The following is a 19,297-nucleotide window of genomic DNA, read 5'->3' on the forward strand; positions in this document are numbered from 1 at the left end:
CATGAACTGACTTTCATTTGCGAGGCACGGTGTACAGACAGACTTCCTGTTTTAACTTGACACCCTCCCCTCACCCTTACCACAATGGTGTGCCCACAGCCCACACTTTTCCTGCACAGTGAGGGATTGTGACTGATTGTGACTTTACCACAAAAGGATCATTTTATTTCCTAGGCTGAGTTATTAACTTGGTGAGCAAAATTGTGACATGATAGAAAGAACGGATCAGAGAAAGCTACACAAATGAGACCAGCGTAGAGTTGAAGTTCAGTCTTGATAGTGAAAACAACAAAACAAAACTCAACTTTAGTTTTGTATATAGTAGCTGTTTCAGCTTGAGACTGTCAGCAGACTCTGTTATGCTATTGCTGTGGTCCAAGTTCTGAAATAAAAGCAGTTCAAGAGAAATTTGTGTGTAGTGGTGCTGTAGAAATTTGGGTGTAATCAGGCCAAAAATAAAACCTGCTTTATCTCACTTGTTGTGGTACATCCCTGTTCAAAATCAACTCAGTTGAACCAGTTTTTTTTCTGTCCTGACAGAAAAGTTCAATTAATGTTACTTCTGCTGAGGCAACATTAACAAATAATGAAAGCAATAAAAACAATAAAAGCAGTGTTATTGTAGAAAATCTGCTTCTGCTTTGTCTGATCAGTGTATTTTGGTTTTTGTTGTCTCATCAGGATGGTGGCTTCTTACCTGGTGCACCACAGCTATTGCGCCACAGCTGAAGCCTTCGCCAAATCCACCGATCAGGCTGTGCATGAGGAGCTGGCCTCCATCAAAAACCGGCAGAGTGAGTGCTCCTATATTTCTATATCTATTTCTTACTCCCCATTTTTAAAGTTGACACTGTGCTGTTTTTGTAGATTTAAAAATCATAAAGGAACCAAAGTGGTTGGTATGGTTTCTCTCTGCGAGACACAGTCAGCTAGCATATGTTGATTTCTAATACTCTACAGTATACAGTTCTTGAATTTAAACATCAGTGTATATGATATACACATTTTTCCCCATACAAACTGTACTTGAACAGGAGCCTGATCATCAGAAACCATAAGGGAGAAGTGACACAGTAACATTGGGTCGTATAGGGGTTTTCTTTTTTGTTTTGTTTTTTTCAAAGATGCAACAATGTATCTGAGTGCAACTACAGGCAGAGTAAACCTAATGGAACCCATCATAAAAAAGATGTTGGGATGACCCTCCCTTCTTACTGGAGGTGGAGGTTGTTAATGGTAGCATTCAAAACCTTCATGTGTGATTTCACTGTTGGTTTGTAGAGATCCAGAAGCTGGTGTTGTCGGGTAGAATGGGTGAAGCCATTGAGACCACCCAGCAGCTGTACCCCAACCTCTTGGAGAGGAACCCAGACCTTCTCTTCATGCTCAAGTAAGAACACGGTTGCATATAAAATGTATGTTTTACATGTTTACACTTGTTTTATTTGTTTTATTTAGATGGATAACATTATTGGAAAAGTTAACAAAGCCATAATCTAAACCCTTTTATCTGTCACGCACCCTCACACAGCCTCACTATAGACAGTGAGTTATTCAATAATTATATTTAAAGGAAAGGGGATAAGATATCCCTTAAGATACGATAAGATTTCCTGCATTGCTTTGAAAATGGCTTCACTCACTGCCCAACTTGGATGGAATCAAACATTCTGCCCTTTTTTTAATTCTCTAAGCTGAACGACTACTCTCTTTCACATATGTAGCTCTATACTTAAATACCAAGTTAAGTACTTTTTTTTTTATTTGTCCTCCTGTCTTTACATCCCTTTCTTTATTTCCTCTATTTCCATCTGTTGTTGCTCTGTGTGCTTTTTCACCTTATTCCACCTCTTTATTTTCATACCATCCTTCCTAACCCTTCTGTTTTCCCCCCTTTTAATCTTTCCTCACCTCTTTCCATCTTTCCCCAGGGTGAGACAGTTCATAGAGATGGTGAACGGGACAGACAGCGAGGTGAGATGTCTGGGAGGTCGCAGCCCAAAGTCTCAGGACAGTTACCCCGGGTCACCCCGGCCCTTCAGCAGCCCCAGCCACAAAGCCAGCAGCTCCCAGCCCTACCTCACAGGTACAGTCCAACATTATTCACATCATTCACAGTGTGAAAACTTCACTTATCTTTGGGGGGGAAAAGAGGCCAGAGGCAAATAAAAGGGAAAAAAATATTTCTTTCTTTCTCTTTGTTTGAATCTGTGTCTGCAGCACAAACTAAAGCCCACCACATTTTTTTTTCATCTTGAATGACACAGATGTTCCTCTAAAAGCAAGGTGCAACAAAAATACAAAACAGTGTTTATATTACTATTTAATAGAAAAGAGTGGATCTCCTGAACCAGTTGTGAGTTGTTCTGCCGTACCCGTAGACCAGCTGATCACTTTCAGCTGTATCTCATTAGCATGTGTGGCAACTGACTTGTCTCTTCAGGAGCGTTAACTACACATTGCCATGGTGTGATTGTTTCTTATGGCCTTTAAGCATCTGAAGCAGCATAAATACCTCATTGATTTTTCAATGAAATAAAATGGGATAGGTACCAGGCTGTGAATGCATTTCTCTTCTTTGTAATGGTGAAGCCAATAAACTGCCAGTGAAGCCTTTTTCTCCCTCTCTCCCTTTTTCTTCTTTTTTTAGGTGCAGTAATAAATGTTAAATATTTATAATTTATTGGCTCCAACTCAACACATTCTGCTCACATTTGCCGGCAGCATTTGTGCAAAGCACACAATAAAAAACTGAACAAATGACTATTAACACCACTGCTAGTTAGTGCTGTGGAGCTCTTTAATGACAAGATAAGGGAGGGAAATACTATATAAAATTAGACTATTGGCTTTCTGTTTTTGTTTTTTACAGCTTTGTCCTGTCACTTTATATTGTGACTTGTTAGGGAGTGATACAAGATCATGTAAACTTATGCTATTGTGGAGAAGATGTTTCACAATTAAAAAAAACTGTAGTTTAATGTGAGTGTCAATTTTATAAATGCTATAAACAGTTTAGCCCCAGAGCAACTTATCCATAAATAAGATAAGGAAGGAGTGATGAATGATTTAAATGTATGCACGCACACACACACAGAGTAGATCTAAATTTTCAGATCAGAGCATTAGGATTTTTCAGTCATTGTTTGTTTCATTATTATTCAACAAAACATCATATTTGTTGCTTTGTTTTGTCATTCTTCTGTATGTTTTAAATATATTTATTGTAGTTTTGTATATGTAATGTATTTTCATAAAAGTGAATTACTGTCATTTGTTATGCATGTAAAAACCAAACTATGGGTAGTGGTTGGAAATCAGCTGCCAGCGAGCACATCAGAATGGATGCGTTACTTCTATTGTGTTTAGTAATTGGAGTTTTGTCTGTCACTTTAAGAACATTTGAAAACTTATTTGCAGGGTTTGACAGCAACTGCTGTAATGGTGTGACATCTAATAAGAGCCACAGCTCCTCCCCTCACAGTCATAAGCCCTGCCCCCCAGGCTCTGGCTCCACCCTCCCAGCATCCGACATCAGCCTCAATGGGAGTCGCAGCCAACAGCCGATAACCAGGTATGGAAACAAAGCACTCACACAGCAGTAAAAGCTGGAGCCGTTTATTTGGTTTTGAGTTTTTTTTTAACCAGCATACCTTTACAATTTGACTTTAAAAGATGTAAATTTCATCATGTGACCTTAACTTTTCCTCCATCCCCCCCCAAATTCTTTTCATCTAAACTAGTTAACAGTAAATTTAGACTTTTAATCAAAACAAGCCAGCATCACTTTATAACAATCATTTATCCATTTTCTTATTCAGAGTTGAACAATTATGAATTCATTATTAAACGATAGTAAATATTTCTTTCTGTAACAAGCATTAAAATTATATTTCCTAATTAGTGGTTATGTGTTGTAGTGGGACACATTACATCAGTATGCAATATAATAATGTATTTGTTAATTTCCAAATGTTATTGTCATTAGTGAGTCTGTCCTCGTTCTCAGGGGTTCAAGTACTGCTGTTAGGTCAAAGCTGCCGGCGTCTCAGAGGTGCATGTAAAGCATCTGTTGGTGTTGGTCCTGTGAGCCACGTGTCATGACATCCAAACCACAACCTTTTACTAAGGCTAACCAGACGCCTAGTAATATGAAACTAAACGGCATGTGAAACAAAACAAACTACAGTTTTCACATTCACTCCCCCGCCTGCTTGCTCACAAAATCTTTAAGACAAGAACTATAAAAATCTAATTTTACAAGGGCTTCAAAATATTTAGATGTACTAAAATATTTATCCAGTATTTATTTAACCATTGTTGTTAAACATTATCTGCCCAGATAATGTTCATAGATGGTTCAAACTAGACATTAAAATGAATATAATGAGTTTAGTAGTTTTTTTTTTTTTTTTTTTTTTTTTTTCTTTCAAATATTTTTTTTAATGAATCTTCAAGGCATCACTTCTCTCAGGGACTGAAAGTTGCATGTCTTAGTAATTTGGTTTCCAGCTTTCATTGAGGAGAAATTTCTTCCCTTGAACTTTCTGTGATGTGATTGGATAATTTACCAGATTCAACAATCTATCAGAAACATGTGCCTTTACACTTCAGACAGTTATTTTTATTTATGCTGGTTACTATTTGTTATGTTTGGTTATGGTTATTGGTTATTTTTAATATTCTACGCTCCACTCAACAGACAGGAGTTTTTTGTTACCTCCTTGTCGAACTAATCTAATGCAGAGGACAGGGCAGTGTAGACTAATGGCGGCACGAAATTCGCTTCCACAGTTTTTGAACTTGGGAATAAACCCAACAACTGAGATAGGTCTAGGTCTTAGACGTTTTATGTGATGAGGATGTTGGTCCCTAGGGATAGGAGTTACTTTAAAAAAGTAAAAATGAGCTATTGTGAATCCTATAGATGTTTAATGTAGAGCTGTTAGTATTAATTGTGTTGTTCTGATGTTTATGAGCCTTGTTAGAACTAAAGATGGAAATCGTGTCCGTCCTGTAATGGTTGCATTAATGCTGAAAACTTGCGTAGACAGAAATCACTCAGGAAGCTATAAAAATATCGATAAATAATCAATTTTAAATAGAAGCTGTGCTGGCAGTGATTTTAAATCAGAGCAGTATAATATTAGTGCCTCCAGTGGTGTGTTAATGCATTCACTTGGCAAGCAAAAGGTTGCTGGTTGGATTCCAGCCAAAAGTAGCTTCTACAAATCCAAACAGTATCCACCTGTAGAAGCTGCTGACAGTTTCTTGTGTCTTCTCTCAGTAATGATGTGGATATGGAGGTCGATCACTTCACCAACGGAGTGACAGAATCGTCTTCCAATGGTTTTCTCAACGGCACCTCCAAACACACCACGGAGCCTGACGACTGTGACGCAGACATGGGTGAGCAGAGCGTGTGGAGACATAAGAAACTGAGATTTTGGATGTTGCGTTATAGTTCTAGCAGCTTCTTTCTAGCAGCCTTTTTCTTGCACACATTGTGCGTGTCACGCAGCCTTAAAAACACTTTTCTTTTCATTTTGAATTGACTCTACAGAGGTGGAGTCGGCACAGTCTAAGAGGCAGCTGTGCGGCGGAAGCCAGGCGGCCATCGAGAGAATGATCCATTTTGGCAGGGAGCTCCAGAGCATGAGTGAACACCTCCGCCGTGAGTGCGGCAAGAACTCTGCTAACAAAAAGATGCTCAAGGTAACACAGGAATCTCTCAGTTGCTTACTTGGTTTATATTGTTTGTTTTTGTGGGGTCTGTTCACCTTGTGTGTTTGTATTTCAGGCATTTACAGTTGACTTCAATCATTTAAGCCATTTTCTTCACATAAAAATATGCCTGCCTTTGTACTGTATATTTATAAAAGCTTCAGATGTTATCTGTTTGTACTAGCTCCCAGTAAAATGCCAAAATGAGCCAGGTTCAAATCAAAGGCAGTGTAAAGGGGTGCTCATTTTCTACATTCTGGTCTCATTTAGAGCAAATTGATGGTGAAGGTGTTCGACTTTGGCAGGTACCTACATTGATGATCCTAGCATATGAGCATTCAGTCTGTTTTTCAGTGACATCTCGTCCCAGTTAAACAAATTGTGACAGCAACAATAGTTGCCAGAAAACTGCCTCAGTGGAAGGATTAAAAAGCAAATGTGTCATAGATGGGATTGAGGTTTTGTCATTTAAAATCCGAGATAACGGGGCTCATTTTCAATCTCTCCAAATGGATGTCTATACTAATGACCTCAAATGTTCAGTATTAACATTATTTTATTTTATTTTTTTAAGGGGAGAAAGTATAGCTCAAAAACAGATTTTGTGACCTCTGCAGTCAGTCATGATGTAATATATTTGTTTTAAAATGTACAGTCAGTTCAGTTTTCTTAAAGGAACGGGTCAAACTGTGGGAAAATTCTGTTTGAACTGAAATGCTAACGCAAAGAATGTTCAGCTACGGCATGTTGTAACAAAGCAGGTGAAATGAGGTGATGGGCTGTGGTGTGATCACTTTCTGCTCTCCCGTCTTCTGCTGCAGGACGCATTCAGCCTGCTGGCCTACTCGGACCCGTGGAACAGCCCAGTCGGATACCAGCTGGACGCCATTCAGAGAGAGCCGGTCTGCTCCACTCTCAACAGTGCAATATTAGGTGGGTCAGCCATGAGCAGTGCATGATCCAGTCTACAGTTTTCAGTTAGCATTTTGGATGTAGGAGGATAAAAGAGATTGATGGGGACTGTGGGTAACCCAAATCTCAAAAAGAAGCAAAAAAACTCAGATTGTGATAAATGCTAAAAAACTTTTGCATGTGGTTTGCTGCAGAAATCTTAAGACAGACAGGCAGCATATCTTAGGGACTGCATATTACCAGGACGTGTTTAAATCCAGGTGAACTAACCTTAAAGATAAAGGTGTCAGTGCACCTGCTATCCAGCTGAAGGCAGAACTGAGCAGGTATTCTCATTCTGAGTGAGCTGGAAAAATGTGACTTGCTTCCAAAACACCAGTGATTTTTTTTTTTTTTTTGTTTGTGTTTGTTTTTTTGGGTTTTTTTTAGCCATATATCAAATTGTCCTTTGCATGTTGATATGTTGATTCTGATTATCATGTAATTTTTTTTTAAAGCTCAGAAATTCTTTACAGACATTGTTAAACACAATTTTCCTGCAGATCCTGAAGTTTTTCAGTTCAATAATCTGAAAATAAAGCCATTCAATTAAAATGACTTCCAGATGCTGTATGACTGTCCAACAAGCACTGCACCTACCAATTCCTGATATTACCTGCAGTCACAATTTTCTTTTTTTCCTTTTTCTTTCCAGAGACTCACAACCTGCCCAAGCAGCCTCCCCTGGCCCAGGCCGTGGGTCAGGCCGCCCAATGCCTCGCCATGATGGCACGAACTGGCAGCGGCTCCTGCGCCTTCGCCTCTGTGGACGATTACCTACACTAGCCCCGTGCGCACGCAGACACACGCACATGCACACACACACACACACACACACTCTCCAAGGGCCTGTCCAGAAATCCTTCTTTCCAACTCCTCAGTCAGTGTAGTCCTATTAGCCGAGGAGGCATTCCTCTGCACGCCGTCATAGAACGTCAACCATCTCACTCGCTTCTGGTTCTGCTTTTTGCCGAACGCCGCTGAGGGTCAGAAGACATTTCTGGGCAGATCCTTAGAGTGACACCACCTCCTTTTCCATCATAAATATGAAATTACACCTCCACCTTCGGTTGGCTCCCCATGCGTCTGCCTCCATCTAACTGACAGTAGCTGACTTTAAAAAATAATCGGGGGGGGGGGGGCTGAACTCATGTGGACGCGCCACAGTCCCCGCATTCCTGGGGGAGGAATCAAACCGGGGGTGGACAGACTGCTAAAAAATATCTCTGGTCAAACATAAATGGGGAGGGGTGGCGGGGGGGGGCAACAATAAGAAAACAGACGAGTGGCCGCCATGGTTGACCCACCATTAACGTGGTCCCTGTAAACCTGGGGCTTACCAGGCAAACACACACAGAAAACACACACAAATAAACACGGAGGCAAGCTGATGCTGATGCTGGGATTGAAAAGTCCACCTCACCGAGGCTTGCTCAAACTCCGGCCAATGCGAACCTTATGGCCTACCCCCCTCCGTAAATCTTCACCCTCCCTGCACCGCCTCCCTCCTGCTACCTTCCACTGACTTCAGGACATCGGCGGAGATATGTGTGACGTACGTGGACTCGGGACTTCAGAGAAGCCAGAGAGAATCTACAGTCTCGACTCAGCGTTCCCTATTTTTAATCTTTTGTTTAGTTTTTGTTTTTCTTCGGCGAAGTGGGCAGACGTGGGGGGGGGGAGGCGGGGTTACCTGGCTCTTGTTTTGTTTAGTTTTTCCAGGTTTACAAGGCATGGTGCAGACGACGATGATTATTCTTATTATTATTCTAATTATCAATATATTAATTATTGTTACTTGCATTCACAGTATATTTGTTGAGCGCCAGCGAGAGCAAGTTCCTCCAACTTATTATAATAAAGGTCCCGATTCTACCGATTACCAGTGACGAGCGTGTGTACATGTTAACGTTTAAATATGAATTTAACAAAATAAAATTATATCAATAGAGCGACATATTTAGTTATAGAAATCACTGAAAAAAAACAAAACAGTCCTTTAATGCTTTGTACTGACACCAGTGACCCCTGAAGTGTTCTGGTTGTTCCCAGTTTGTAATATTTTCCTCTTTGGTTGAATCCAGGGTTCCTACACAGGTGAAAGTTGACACAAATTCCAGGTCTGGAAAATTCTGGAAAAAAACAGGTTTTTAGTTCTAAGAACTTGGCTGCAGATTTTACATGTTGTCCATGAAGTCACTACAGCCGAGCTGAGAGCGTCTTCAGACACTTCTGCTGGATTTTCTATGATGACTGCGCTGTGTAGGAGCCCTGCTTTGACCTCTGACTGCATTTTATCTGTTACCCTCCCTCCCCCCTTGGTAAACCCTCAGCCACACAAAAGATTTGTCCCAAACATTGTTAATATTTATTTTTGTATCTCTCTATGCTAATCTTTAACCCCCAACAAACTCAGGAGCCAAAATACCCTCTTGTTCATCATTCTTGGTTTAGAAGCAGCTGATTGGCCCCTGTGCCTCTATTGAATGCTGACTCGACTTTTGGTCATTTAAATCAGATGAGAAAAACTGAGCTGGTGTGAAATCGGCCTCTGAGGTAGCTCAGCCATTTAAAGTCAAACTTAAATTTCCTGTCTCCTAAAAAAAAAAAAAAAAAAAAAAAAAAAAAAAAAACAAGACAAAAAAACAAAACAAAAAACTGTGTTTTTGTTTTTTTTCCTTGAGTACGTCATAAAGTCAAGACCCCGCCCTTAAAAAAAAAAAAAAAAAAAGAAAAAAAGTAAATCCTTCGATTTAAATGTGGCTGACCTCTACTTCAGGGACTTCTTCCCGTGCACCTTTCGACTGCGTTCAGTGTTGCCGCTTCTATTACATCACTCTGTTGTGCTCTGCATTGTTGATCCCAGATCCCAAACGTCCGGTTCCATCATTCTGACCCCACTTTTATGCTGAAGACCACTGATAATGAAAGCCAAGTCTCTCAGGTTACAGCTCGTGAGAACAGACGGCAGTTTTCAGTGCAGGAGTCCACAGGGTCCACGCACAAAGCCGTGCAACGGGTCACCAGCGTGTTCGTGATCACACTGAATGTTTAAATGGATGAACAATGTAAATTGATCCCTCGGAGTGAGACTGTAATGCCTGAGGCAGAACATTTGTATAATTGAAGTGAAATTGTGTGGCATGTGTGCCATCATTCAGCAGCTGGTCGTAGAGTAAATTAGCCAGATTTGATGCCCTGCAAGTTCTTACATGTATCAGAAATGTCAGAACGGGAATTCCAACTGATCTGTGTTTCAGGTAACCCTGCAAACCCCTGATCCACAGGTGCACAACATAATGACCTTGGATCAGCTACATTTAAATCAGTGATGGTTTTTGTTTTTTTATGGCAGAGCCTCAGAACTTATATATATTTATATATATATATATGCATTAATCTGTATCTTTACCTGAAGATGACCTTATTCATGACCATCTCCAGTCCTCATCCTGTGTTAACTTGGCTCCAACTGTCTTTAATCAAACCAGTACCGTCATCAGTGGGTGTCAAAACCTCACCCCTCTTTGTATTAATGGAGAGGCTGTTAGTTCAGCTTAAACCATAGAAACGGTAAATACTTTTAACTTGGATAGCAGAAATCTAAATTCTTTTAGTTTTCCTAATGATTACCACCAAATTGCCCCCAGAGCTTTTTTTGTTACTCAGCAAAATGCTACCAGGGAGTAAATCTCTCCAGTTTTTATTTCTGAACTTCCTGAAAATGCATACAGGTGTTCATTTTTACCCATCACCCCTCAGAGGAGAGCTTTCGTGACCTTGCTGGTTTCAGTTTTATTAACAGAATAAGGGTTTTTTTTTTTGTTTGTTTTTGGCCTCTTAGTCTGTAAAGATGTAAAAAGAAAAAACACTTTAAGAAGAAAAAAAATCCAGAATTGTCACCTGCACTGTGGCTTCCACGTTAAACCAAAATGTATCGCAGCTGTGTTTTTTAGGCCTGTGTTCATGCTCGCCACTCGCAGAGAAACAGGAAGGCCGAGGCTTTTGCTTGACACAACATCCATCTTTTCCTCTAGCCCCTGGCCCTCACACCCACCCAGGAATCCAGAGTTGGTATTTTTCCTCACGGTGGAACCAAGCTTTCTGTACTTTGGTTTGTTTCTTTTCTTTCTGTTTTCTTTCTTTTCTTTTCTTTTTTTTTGGTTTGTTTCTTTGGATCGCAAGCAGTCACGGCATCGTTTAGAAAACTTCTTAGACAAAGTGTCTGTTGTCTCTTTCTGAGTAAGGTCTGAAACCTATGCATGCCATAGTAAAGTGGTGGTAAGATCAAGTTAGATGTCTCTTATTTTATTCTTTTTGTTTCTCCTTCTTTTAGCCAGTTCACGGTGTATAAGGAAGATGTCAACCAGTAAGTTGTCCACTGCTGACTGTGTGTCCATTTGGAGAAAAAAAAAATGTGCAATTTGTGTGAGGGTGAAAAGATTTATATTAAAAATGACAAATGATGATAGCACGTGTGTGGATGCTGCATGACACCTGAAGCAGAAGTTTAAATCGAGTTCAGTTTAATTCAAAATGACATGTTCAAAGATTCTTCTTTCTTTAACTCTGGGGTTTCTTGCACTTTTACAATAACTGAAACAAAATTCAGTGAATGAAGCCCAATGACCCGCCTATACCATGTTAGTAGAACTGGCGACTGCAGGAAGGAAGAACCACCTTTGATAAGACTTGGGGAGGGCCAGCTATCTACCAGCCCACTGGTAGGGGAGGTGAGGGGGAAATTGAAGGCATAGGGAGAAAAAAAACAAATATTGAAGAGGGAGAGAAAAAGGCATATAAACTCATGGGGAGTGAATACAGGTGAGTGGAGACTGCTCAGTGCATCATGAAAAGTCCCCCAGCAGCATGGAAGGTGCAGGGTTGCCTGACACTTTGAAGGCTAATCTTAAAATAGGGCTTTGCTCTCCCAAATTGGGAGCTGGTTCTACAGGAACAAGATACTTCATCTCATTCTACCTTTAAAAACCACAAGTCAGCCTGCAGTCTGAGAGCAAAGTGCTCTGATAGGATGTGATACTACGAGAGCTTTAAGTAATGACAGATCCCAACTTTTCAAGCCTTTGTATCTGAGAATATTTCAGTGTTTTGGACTGAAAATAGTAAAAAATATAACAAAAGCTGTGTATGTACATATTTCATGATAAACTACCCATAAATGTGCATATTCACAGTAAAATGTCCATAGATTGGCACTATAGTTCAACTTAATTTTTAGAAGACAAAAATAAAAAGTGTCATTTCATATTTAAACTCAGGATTATTTGAGTGCTATTTTTCTCTTATGTCTGAATTAAGTTTAATTACCAAAGACGCTGTGCTGATACTCAACCACGTCATCTTTTGCATTTTTGTTTTTGAATGCAAACGAACACCTGATGAAAGCATCAGGGTTTTTATCTCAAAAATATGAAATAGAAAACAATCAGCATTTATTCTTACAGAATTTTTACAGAAAATAAACGCAAAACATCTGATTTTTGGCCTTTCAGGTTTGAAAACACCTTTAACACAAGTGACTGCAGAAAAACACGAAACACAAGAACTTCACATTAAAGCCTTACAAACTTTGAGACCCAGTAATAAAACCTTTGCTTCTTGGTAAAGCCGTGATGAAGAACCTGTTGAAGGACTTTAGTTTGGTAGGATCTCAGTCTTTTGAGTCTCTGTGACAAGTTCAGAGTCTGTATACTGTCCCATCCTGAAGCTTCAACAGTGCTGCCACCCCCTCCTCAGTGATGCTGACTGTTTTGAGTCCTTTTAAACAGCCGTGGGGAGAAGTGTGCTCACAGGCTGCTTGCTTACGTCCCATCAACAGGAGGGAAGCTGCTGTTTGTGGAGCCACCTCTTCTTCAGCTTCTCTGCTTTGGCTTTCTCCTTAGAGGCTGAAAGATCAGACCAATAACAGTTTTTAAAAAAAAAAAAAAAAAAAAAAAAAAAAAAAAATGTGACTCATGTCCCCACAGCTTTCCAACTCAAACACCCTTTAGAAAGGACATCGAGAGTAAATATGCCAGTCTGAAGACTGAAAATTGGGAGTGTCGTCGCCGTCTCTGCAGCAGGACGCCCGGGAGAGCGAGCGCCTCTCAGTGAGACGGGACGTCATTGTAGCAAAGCTCAAATTGAGACAGATCATCGTCTTTACAGACTACTGCCACAGAGTGTAGCTTGCAGGTGTTTATTTTAAATCAATAACACAAATGTGTTCATTCAGTATTAAGACCAAAGAACAAAAAAACATGGTGATAAAATCTCTCCTGAAAAGCCTCAGGGGCAGAAAACCTGGTGAGTGGTGACGACAACAACATTAATAAATATCATGGCATAAATCTGACCTGTGTGGCAATAACCGCAAAATTCTGTAAAAGATTTAAAGAGATCAAACCAATGACAGTTAAACAATGTGACTTGTATTTAACCCTCCATGCTAGCTCCTGTCTGATTCAGGCACATCAGTGTTCAGAACATAATGTTAAATACAGGTCGGCAGTTTAAAACGTGAGCGTTACTTTCTTTAGTGATCCTCTTAAGAAATGGTATTTCTCGATAGAAGCACTTTGTGAAGCTGGGTTTATCCCTATAAACATGTCCTTGAGGCTCACTTCCATCTGTGTAGTCAGAATCCTTCACAGTTTGCACAGTGATGTAAATTTATCTATAAATGGGTGTAACTAACATTTTTTGCAGTCTACACTCAAAGCCTAAAATAAGTCGGACCCTGTGTTGCGCTCCTATAATGTGCTGAGGCGCTTCAAACTGTGGTTTGCTTTAATCATCTTGCCAGAGCCAAAATCCAGGTGTGCAAAGCCTGCAGAGACTCAACCATATCTTTACTCGTCTCACACAAAGACTTCTATAACAAACAGGTTTTACCGTAACTTCTCGATGAACCCATCTGTAACTGTGACCTCAAACTTTTCATGCCTTTGACCCCATTTTTCTACATTTTACAGATAAAGCTGAAATCACTGTGTACTTGGCTGTAATTGGGGTGACCAAAGATCTAAATTAAGAAAGTATTACCACTTTGCGGCCATCTCTGCAACACCTAATTCCCTGGTCATTTATTCTCTAGAAATTATACTTCTATCTACATGCAGTTTCATAGTAGAAAGCAAAAAAAACCATCCACCTTTACTACGATAAGTAAACCTGCCCGCCTCCACCACACAGCTGAGGCCATCGTAAACCTCACCTGTACATGTCCAGCATAAACATCACTGGCTCATATTTCCACCATCTTTAGAGCTTCAGAATTTTCTGGGATTTGTATTCAGGCTCCACCATCTCTTTTATAACAAACTGTGCAGAAAGTAATCAGTTAAGAAAAAATAAAGTCTTTTTTTCCTTTTAAGCTTCTTATCTTTGGACGACACATTGCACCAACTGGACTGTAAAAGCTGAAGTAAACTTCCTCTGGTCATCAATCTCAGGCTTGTTCTGAACGTACCCCAGTCTTTCTTGACAAACTGCACTGCCGCACTTTTATTCCACCCCTTCTTGTTCTGGAGGGACAGCATCTCATTATCTGAAAGCAGAAGGACATTAAGATTAAAAACACTGAGCAGAACGCTGGTCTGAAAGTCTGACGACTGAAAGCTGTGAATGTCGTCGCCGTCTCTGCAGCAGGACGCCCGGGAGAGCGAGCGCCTCTCAGTGAGACGGGACGTCATTGTAGCAAAGCTCAAATTGAGACAGATCATCGTCTTTACAGACTACTGCCACAGAGTGTAGCTTGCAGGTGTTTGCTTCATTTTACATCAGCAACACAGAAGCTGTGTTCACTCAGTATTAAGACCAAAGAACAACAAACAAGGTGATAAAATCTCTGCAGAAATGCATCTCCCTGTATCATGGAGTAGAAAACCTGACAAAAAATTAAGTATGGTGATGCCACCAGCTTACTTGTGGTCCTGCAGGTTCCTGGTCCGTACAGTCTGGACCGGACGAACTCCTCGGCCACCTGCTGTTGGAAGGACGCCAGCGTTCGCTCCTTCACCGTCGTCACTGTGTACTTCCCCTTCAGACTGACAAACAACACGAGTACAATAAAAGGACGGAAAGAAGAATGCGTGTTTGATCAGCTTCACTTTAGTGAATAATGATTGTCTCACATATATCAGGATCAGTTTGAGACTTCTTCAGTAGCACCAGCATGCACTTTCATTGGATCCAAAAGGCTGAGAATTAAAAACAAGTCTCTGCACACAGAGTCCAACTAATATCCTAAAATTTAAAGTGTCCAATGAGGTGAGAACAATGAAAATATCACATTTCTGTATCATTATTTTATTGAGAGGTTTTCAGCATCTTCACTTCCTCTCTGAAATGTCACTGAGTGGATTCTGATCCGTGGGTCCAGCAGTCAGTGAAGTGCTTGGTAACAACAGATTTTGTCTAATCGTGGTGGGTGAGGAGCTGCAAACTGGCTTTCATCAGTGAATCAAAGTTTGTCTACGCCTCTGTCAGTGCGCCCCAGGGTGGCTGTGGCTACAATGTAGCTTGCCATCACCAGTGTGTGAATGTGTGTGCGAATGGGTGGATGACTGGATATGTAAAGCGCTTTGGGGTCCTTAGGGACTAATAAAGCGCTATATAAATACAGGCCATTTACCATTTACCAATATTTTATCTGCAGAGATGTTCCCAAAACAATCAGTGGGTCTCTCCTGCTAATGAACTCCAGCTCCACCATCATGAACCATCGCTGGAGGAGAAACTCATGAGTAGGGCTGCCACGATTAGTCGACTAGTCACGATTACGTCGACTATCAAAATCGTCGACGACTGATTTAATAGTCGACGCATCGTTTGAAGCTTTGTAAGATCCTGAAAGACGCAGGAATAAGTAGTAGGATTTAAGAGTGTAATAACGGACTGAAACAGAAGATGGCAGCACTGCATGTACAAGGATGCCAGCTGCCGTTAAACCCCGAAGAAGAAGAAGCTCTGTCCCAGAATTCACAGCGCGGCTCAGCGCAGTTGTCAACAATGGCGGCAGCTAGTTAGTTTTAATATTACTCTTATTATTCTTTCTGGGCCACAAAATAAACGTTTAACATATTTTCAGGCGAGAATGTAGCTGTGTAAACCTCAAATATCTGCTCAGTTTATCAAGACACCACATATTTTCAAAAGCGCTCCGACGTTTTCGGAGACGTCTGTTACCCACTAGCTCGATAGCTAGCCGGGGGCGAGGCTCACTAGAGCCCGTGAGAACACCGGACTCCCAGCAAATCGTTTTCAAACCCACCGCCGTCTTTCGCTACTCAGGTTAAACATACATAAGTCACTTAGATAACTTAAAAATGTTATTGTTTGGCTTTTTTTAGTATTTTATTTGTTCCTGAGTAAATCGGTTTGGCTGAGATTAAAGTTATAGTTTTTACACAGCTGAATAAACGTCAAGCAGACAGCTGATTATCAGAAGTGTGAGATGCTCGAGAATATACTCCGGTGTCCTGTTATATTTTAGATAGCAAGGAGTTTGTTAAACTTCACCGAAACAATCTGCAAATTTCATTAAAATTTAATAAACTATCATCTTGTCTTTATTTTTAGTTAGCACATACCTTAAACACTTAAAGCTGTAAGCTAATGATAGTTATATAAGAGCAGATGCTGCTGGTGCAATAAGCTGTATGTTTTACGTCCAATGGATGATGATCTGATTAGTCGACTAATCGCAAAAATAATCGGTGACTAGTCGACTATCAAAATAATCGTTTGTGGCAGCCCTACTCATGAGGACAGGCCTGAGCAAAGTCTTCATTAAATTAGACTGAAAAATATTAGTTTGAGACACTTCCTGTCTTCAAATACATAATTTTCTCTTGTTTCTATTGGTGCCTGATAATGTATAACAACAACAAGGTGTTTGCTGACCACACTAAATAATAAAGAATCTGGCAAGTCCACCCAAGTAAAGTGTCTCTCTTAAACTCTGAAATAAAACGATTTAAAAACATTGACATACTTCCGGGCATTTGCCAATTTCCCACTCCTTTTCTTTTTCTTCTTCTTCTTCCCATCTCCCCCCTCTTTTTCTGGCTTTTCCTCCTGTTCACCTGGGTGAGGACAGGTTGATTTAGGTGAAATCACAGATCTGAAGTTCATTCTGCTGCTCTACAAATCAGTGCCCAGTCCTTCCACAGCATCAGCTAAATGGTTAAAGATTTATTAAGAAAGCTTCTTTACCTTCATCTTCAGACTGTTTCTGCTTCCTGGAGAAAAGAAAAACAAACAAATGTTGTGAGCACTGAGTGAGTTGATGGAGACGATGTGTTAAATCCAAGAATTAGACGGGTAAACTTACTTTGAGGAAGCTGAGTCGATTTCCTCCAACACGTCAGCCGATAAGAGTTTTCTTTTCTGTGGAGAAAACAGTCTGTGAAACTGCAGGTTCACACATCTTTTAGTTTTTCTATGGCATTAGGTCACACTGAAAGGCAAAAAGAGAACTGTTTTTTGTCATTTTGCATTTTGAGTTAAAGTGAAAAATGTCAAGAATGGGACTGGAACAAAACATTGACATCCTCATCCTCCTCCAGAATCATTCAAACCAGGCGTGCTACTTCCTGCCTCTTTACTGTAAAGCTAAGCAAAGTTAACCACCCTGCAGTGAAGAAGACTCACTCACAGGCAGAGGGATTAAAAACAATAATGAAGAAAAATAAATAAAACTCTCCTTCCCATCATTTCCTTAATGTTGCTTTAATACACCTCAAACAGCACATCGGTGTCTCCTCCTGAAATGAACACCCTCTGAACTCTTTTCAGATAGAAGTAAAATAAATGAAAGCACTGATGTGTGATTGGGTTGAGCCTGGATCCTGAACTATGGAAGCAACTTCAGCATACTCAGGCTCTCCTGATCTGGCTTCACTTAAACTAAAATCAATAGTCAGACTGTAATGGGAGTTAAACAGGTTCTGCACTTTCTGAATCTGTTAGTCCGCTTGGGTTAGAGTGATGTAAATTTCATCTTTAGACTTTAAAAAATACTTTAGCTCATATTAGTGTCAATGCAGTGAGCTCTGAGGATTGGTGACACCATTTTCTAGGCGATCGATTGTTCAGCAGGCAGTAGTTTTGAACTTGTCCATATGTTTTCTCAGGAGCAGGTTATGACTTCATGAGAAGTTACCATGGTTATGCACCCTGGTAAGAAGGTAAATGCATTTGTAAAACTTAAAACTCAGGGTTAGACAGGGTCCAGGCCTCTGAAAGTATTTGAAACCATTTAAAATGACACACACTGACCTTCTGTTCTTGGAAGAGCTCCTGTCTCTTCCTCCTCTTCTCTTTTAGCAGCTGCTTTTCCCTGCAAACAGAGGAGCATTTCATCAGGTTTATGGATAACAATGACACAAACACACAACTGTACAGCTTCTGCTGATAATGTAATAACACTTATGGGGAATTTTTGCTGGTGGTGATCAAGCGTAAGCCATTCTCAGGGGGACTGCTAATATTCTGGTCCCTCATGTATGAAAATACTGCAAAAACTGACAAACGCTTCAGGATAATTTACTGATCCGTTTGTGGCCCTGCTGAGGTCACCCTTAAATGTGACTAGACGTAGAGTTTATGACAGAACTGTTACAGATGTGCCTAATAAAAAGGCCTCTGAGTGTGCAGTCCATATCGGGTTTATTTTTTGACGCTTGAAAAGTTTCTCTTTTAGACATTAGCCCAACTAAACTTCGTCAAACAATCCAAAGATCCAGACCAATATGACACAGAGCTGTGCGTCTGAGAGTACACAACAGCTAAAAGATACACACGTTGTGAACATGAATTTTGTTAAATTTCGTGCTGCCGATTTGATATACACCTAGGTAAAATTACGTAATGTATCTGTAGTGTTCACTGGAATAGAGACGTCTGAATGCAAAGTTTTTTTGAATGGAGTTTGGCCCAACCGTCCCTGCACAGGTTAGCTAGCGGTTAGCTACCTTTTAGCGGTATCCAGCGCCTGTTTCATGCTCCGCAGAGCCTCAGCTTTGGAGTCTTCAAAGGTCACCTCCTCTGGAGCTTCATCGTCGCTAGACTCCAGCGACAAGGTGAAACTCTCTGTGGGCTTTTCGATGTCCGCCGTCTTTGACGACGAGCTCGCTTTCCCACGTTGTTTCTTCGCCATGTTGTCCAGCGTTATGGGACGTCATCAGACCACGCCGCACACAACGTGACGCAAAAAGAATGAACCCGACTGATCGACCAACCAATGACTGCAGCCCAACAAACAAACCGTTTTAGATAGATCTAAATGAGCGAATGATAGGATTATCTAATTCTAGCAAGTTTTCTCATTTTATATTTGTATTAATTTAATATTTATTTAATAAGTTTAAATTGTTTTTGCATAATATATTTCAACATCCATACAATTATGCCAACATTTCAATATCTCGAAATGTCTAGTTAGTTACTTCTGAGTAAGTCAAACTTTTGAGACAGAATATCATCTATATTACAGTTAACGTTTAACAATTTAGATGTTTGTATCTGTAAAGTTAGTTGTAGGTAGTATTTTCCAACAGATTTTTATTCATTTATTTTAAATTTAAGGCCAGTCTCTCAAAATTGTGACTTTTTAGCT

At 40.3% G+C, this 19,297-nt stretch overlaps 2 protein-coding genes across 2 annotated transcripts in view; one reads left to right on the forward strand and one right to left on the reverse strand.

Moving 5' to 3' along the window:
• Nucleotides 1–11,146, forward strand: part of ranbp9 (RAN binding protein 9) — a 28,831-nt gene extending 17,685 nt beyond the window's left edge. Inside the window, exons 7-14 of the mRNA XM_084913672.1 lie at nucleotides 682–794; nucleotides 1,282–1,390; nucleotides 1,932–2,086; nucleotides 3,421–3,574; nucleotides 5,288–5,409; nucleotides 5,564–5,715; nucleotides 6,546–6,657; nucleotides 7,331–11,146. Coding sequence (XP_084769798.1) covers nucleotides 682–794; nucleotides 1,282–1,390; nucleotides 1,932–2,086; nucleotides 3,421–3,574; nucleotides 5,288–5,409; nucleotides 5,564–5,715; nucleotides 6,546–6,657; nucleotides 7,331–7,461 — 1,048 coding nt within the window. The 3' untranslated portion in view covers nucleotides 7,462–11,146. The remainder of the gene's footprint in view (nucleotides 1–681; nucleotides 795–1,281; nucleotides 1,391–1,931; nucleotides 2,087–3,420; nucleotides 3,575–5,287; nucleotides 5,410–5,563; nucleotides 5,716–6,545; nucleotides 6,658–7,330) is intronic.
• A 958-nt stretch (nucleotides 11,147–12,104) lies between these two features.
• On the reverse strand, nucleotides 12,105–18,890 carry nol7 (nucleolar protein 7). The gene is made up of 8 exons (XM_084913727.1): nucleotides 18,654–18,890; nucleotides 17,959–18,019; nucleotides 17,012–17,067; nucleotides 16,894–16,919; nucleotides 16,673–16,763; nucleotides 14,602–14,723; nucleotides 14,147–14,224; nucleotides 12,105–12,581 (listed from the first exon to the last, which is right to left on the reverse strand). The coding sequence occupies exons 1-8, from the start codon at nucleotides 18,836–18,838 to the stop codon at nucleotides 12,508–12,510; spliced, it is 693 nt and encodes a 230-aa protein (XP_084769853.1). The 5' UTR covers nucleotides 18,839–18,890; the 3' UTR covers nucleotides 12,105–12,507.
• Nucleotides 18,891–19,297: the final 407 nt, after the last annotated feature.

This window comes from Perissodus microlepis, chromosome 18 (assembly GCF_051167445.1).
Source record: "Perissodus microlepis isolate ML-2025 ecotype Zambia chromosome 18, ASM5116744v1, whole genome shotgun sequence".
NCBI lineage: Eukaryota > Metazoa > Chordata > Actinopteri > Cichliformes > Cichlidae > Perissodus > Perissodus microlepis.

Bases quoted from the DNA above. Each gene is read 5' to 3' on its own strand.
- nol7 (XM_084913727.1), bottom strand. From the start codon at position 18,838: ATGGCGAAGAAACAACGTGGGAAAGCGAGCTCGTCGTCAAAGACGGCG. The intron at 18,020-18,653 runs GTAGCTAACCGC...CTCTGTTTGCAG, and splicing joins GCGCTGGATACCGCTAAAAG to GGAAAAGCAGCTGCTAAAAG. The intron at 16,920-17,011 runs GTAAGTTTACCC...TCTTTTCTCCAG, and splicing joins ATCGACTCAGCTTCCTCAAA to GAAGCAGAAACAGTCTGAAG.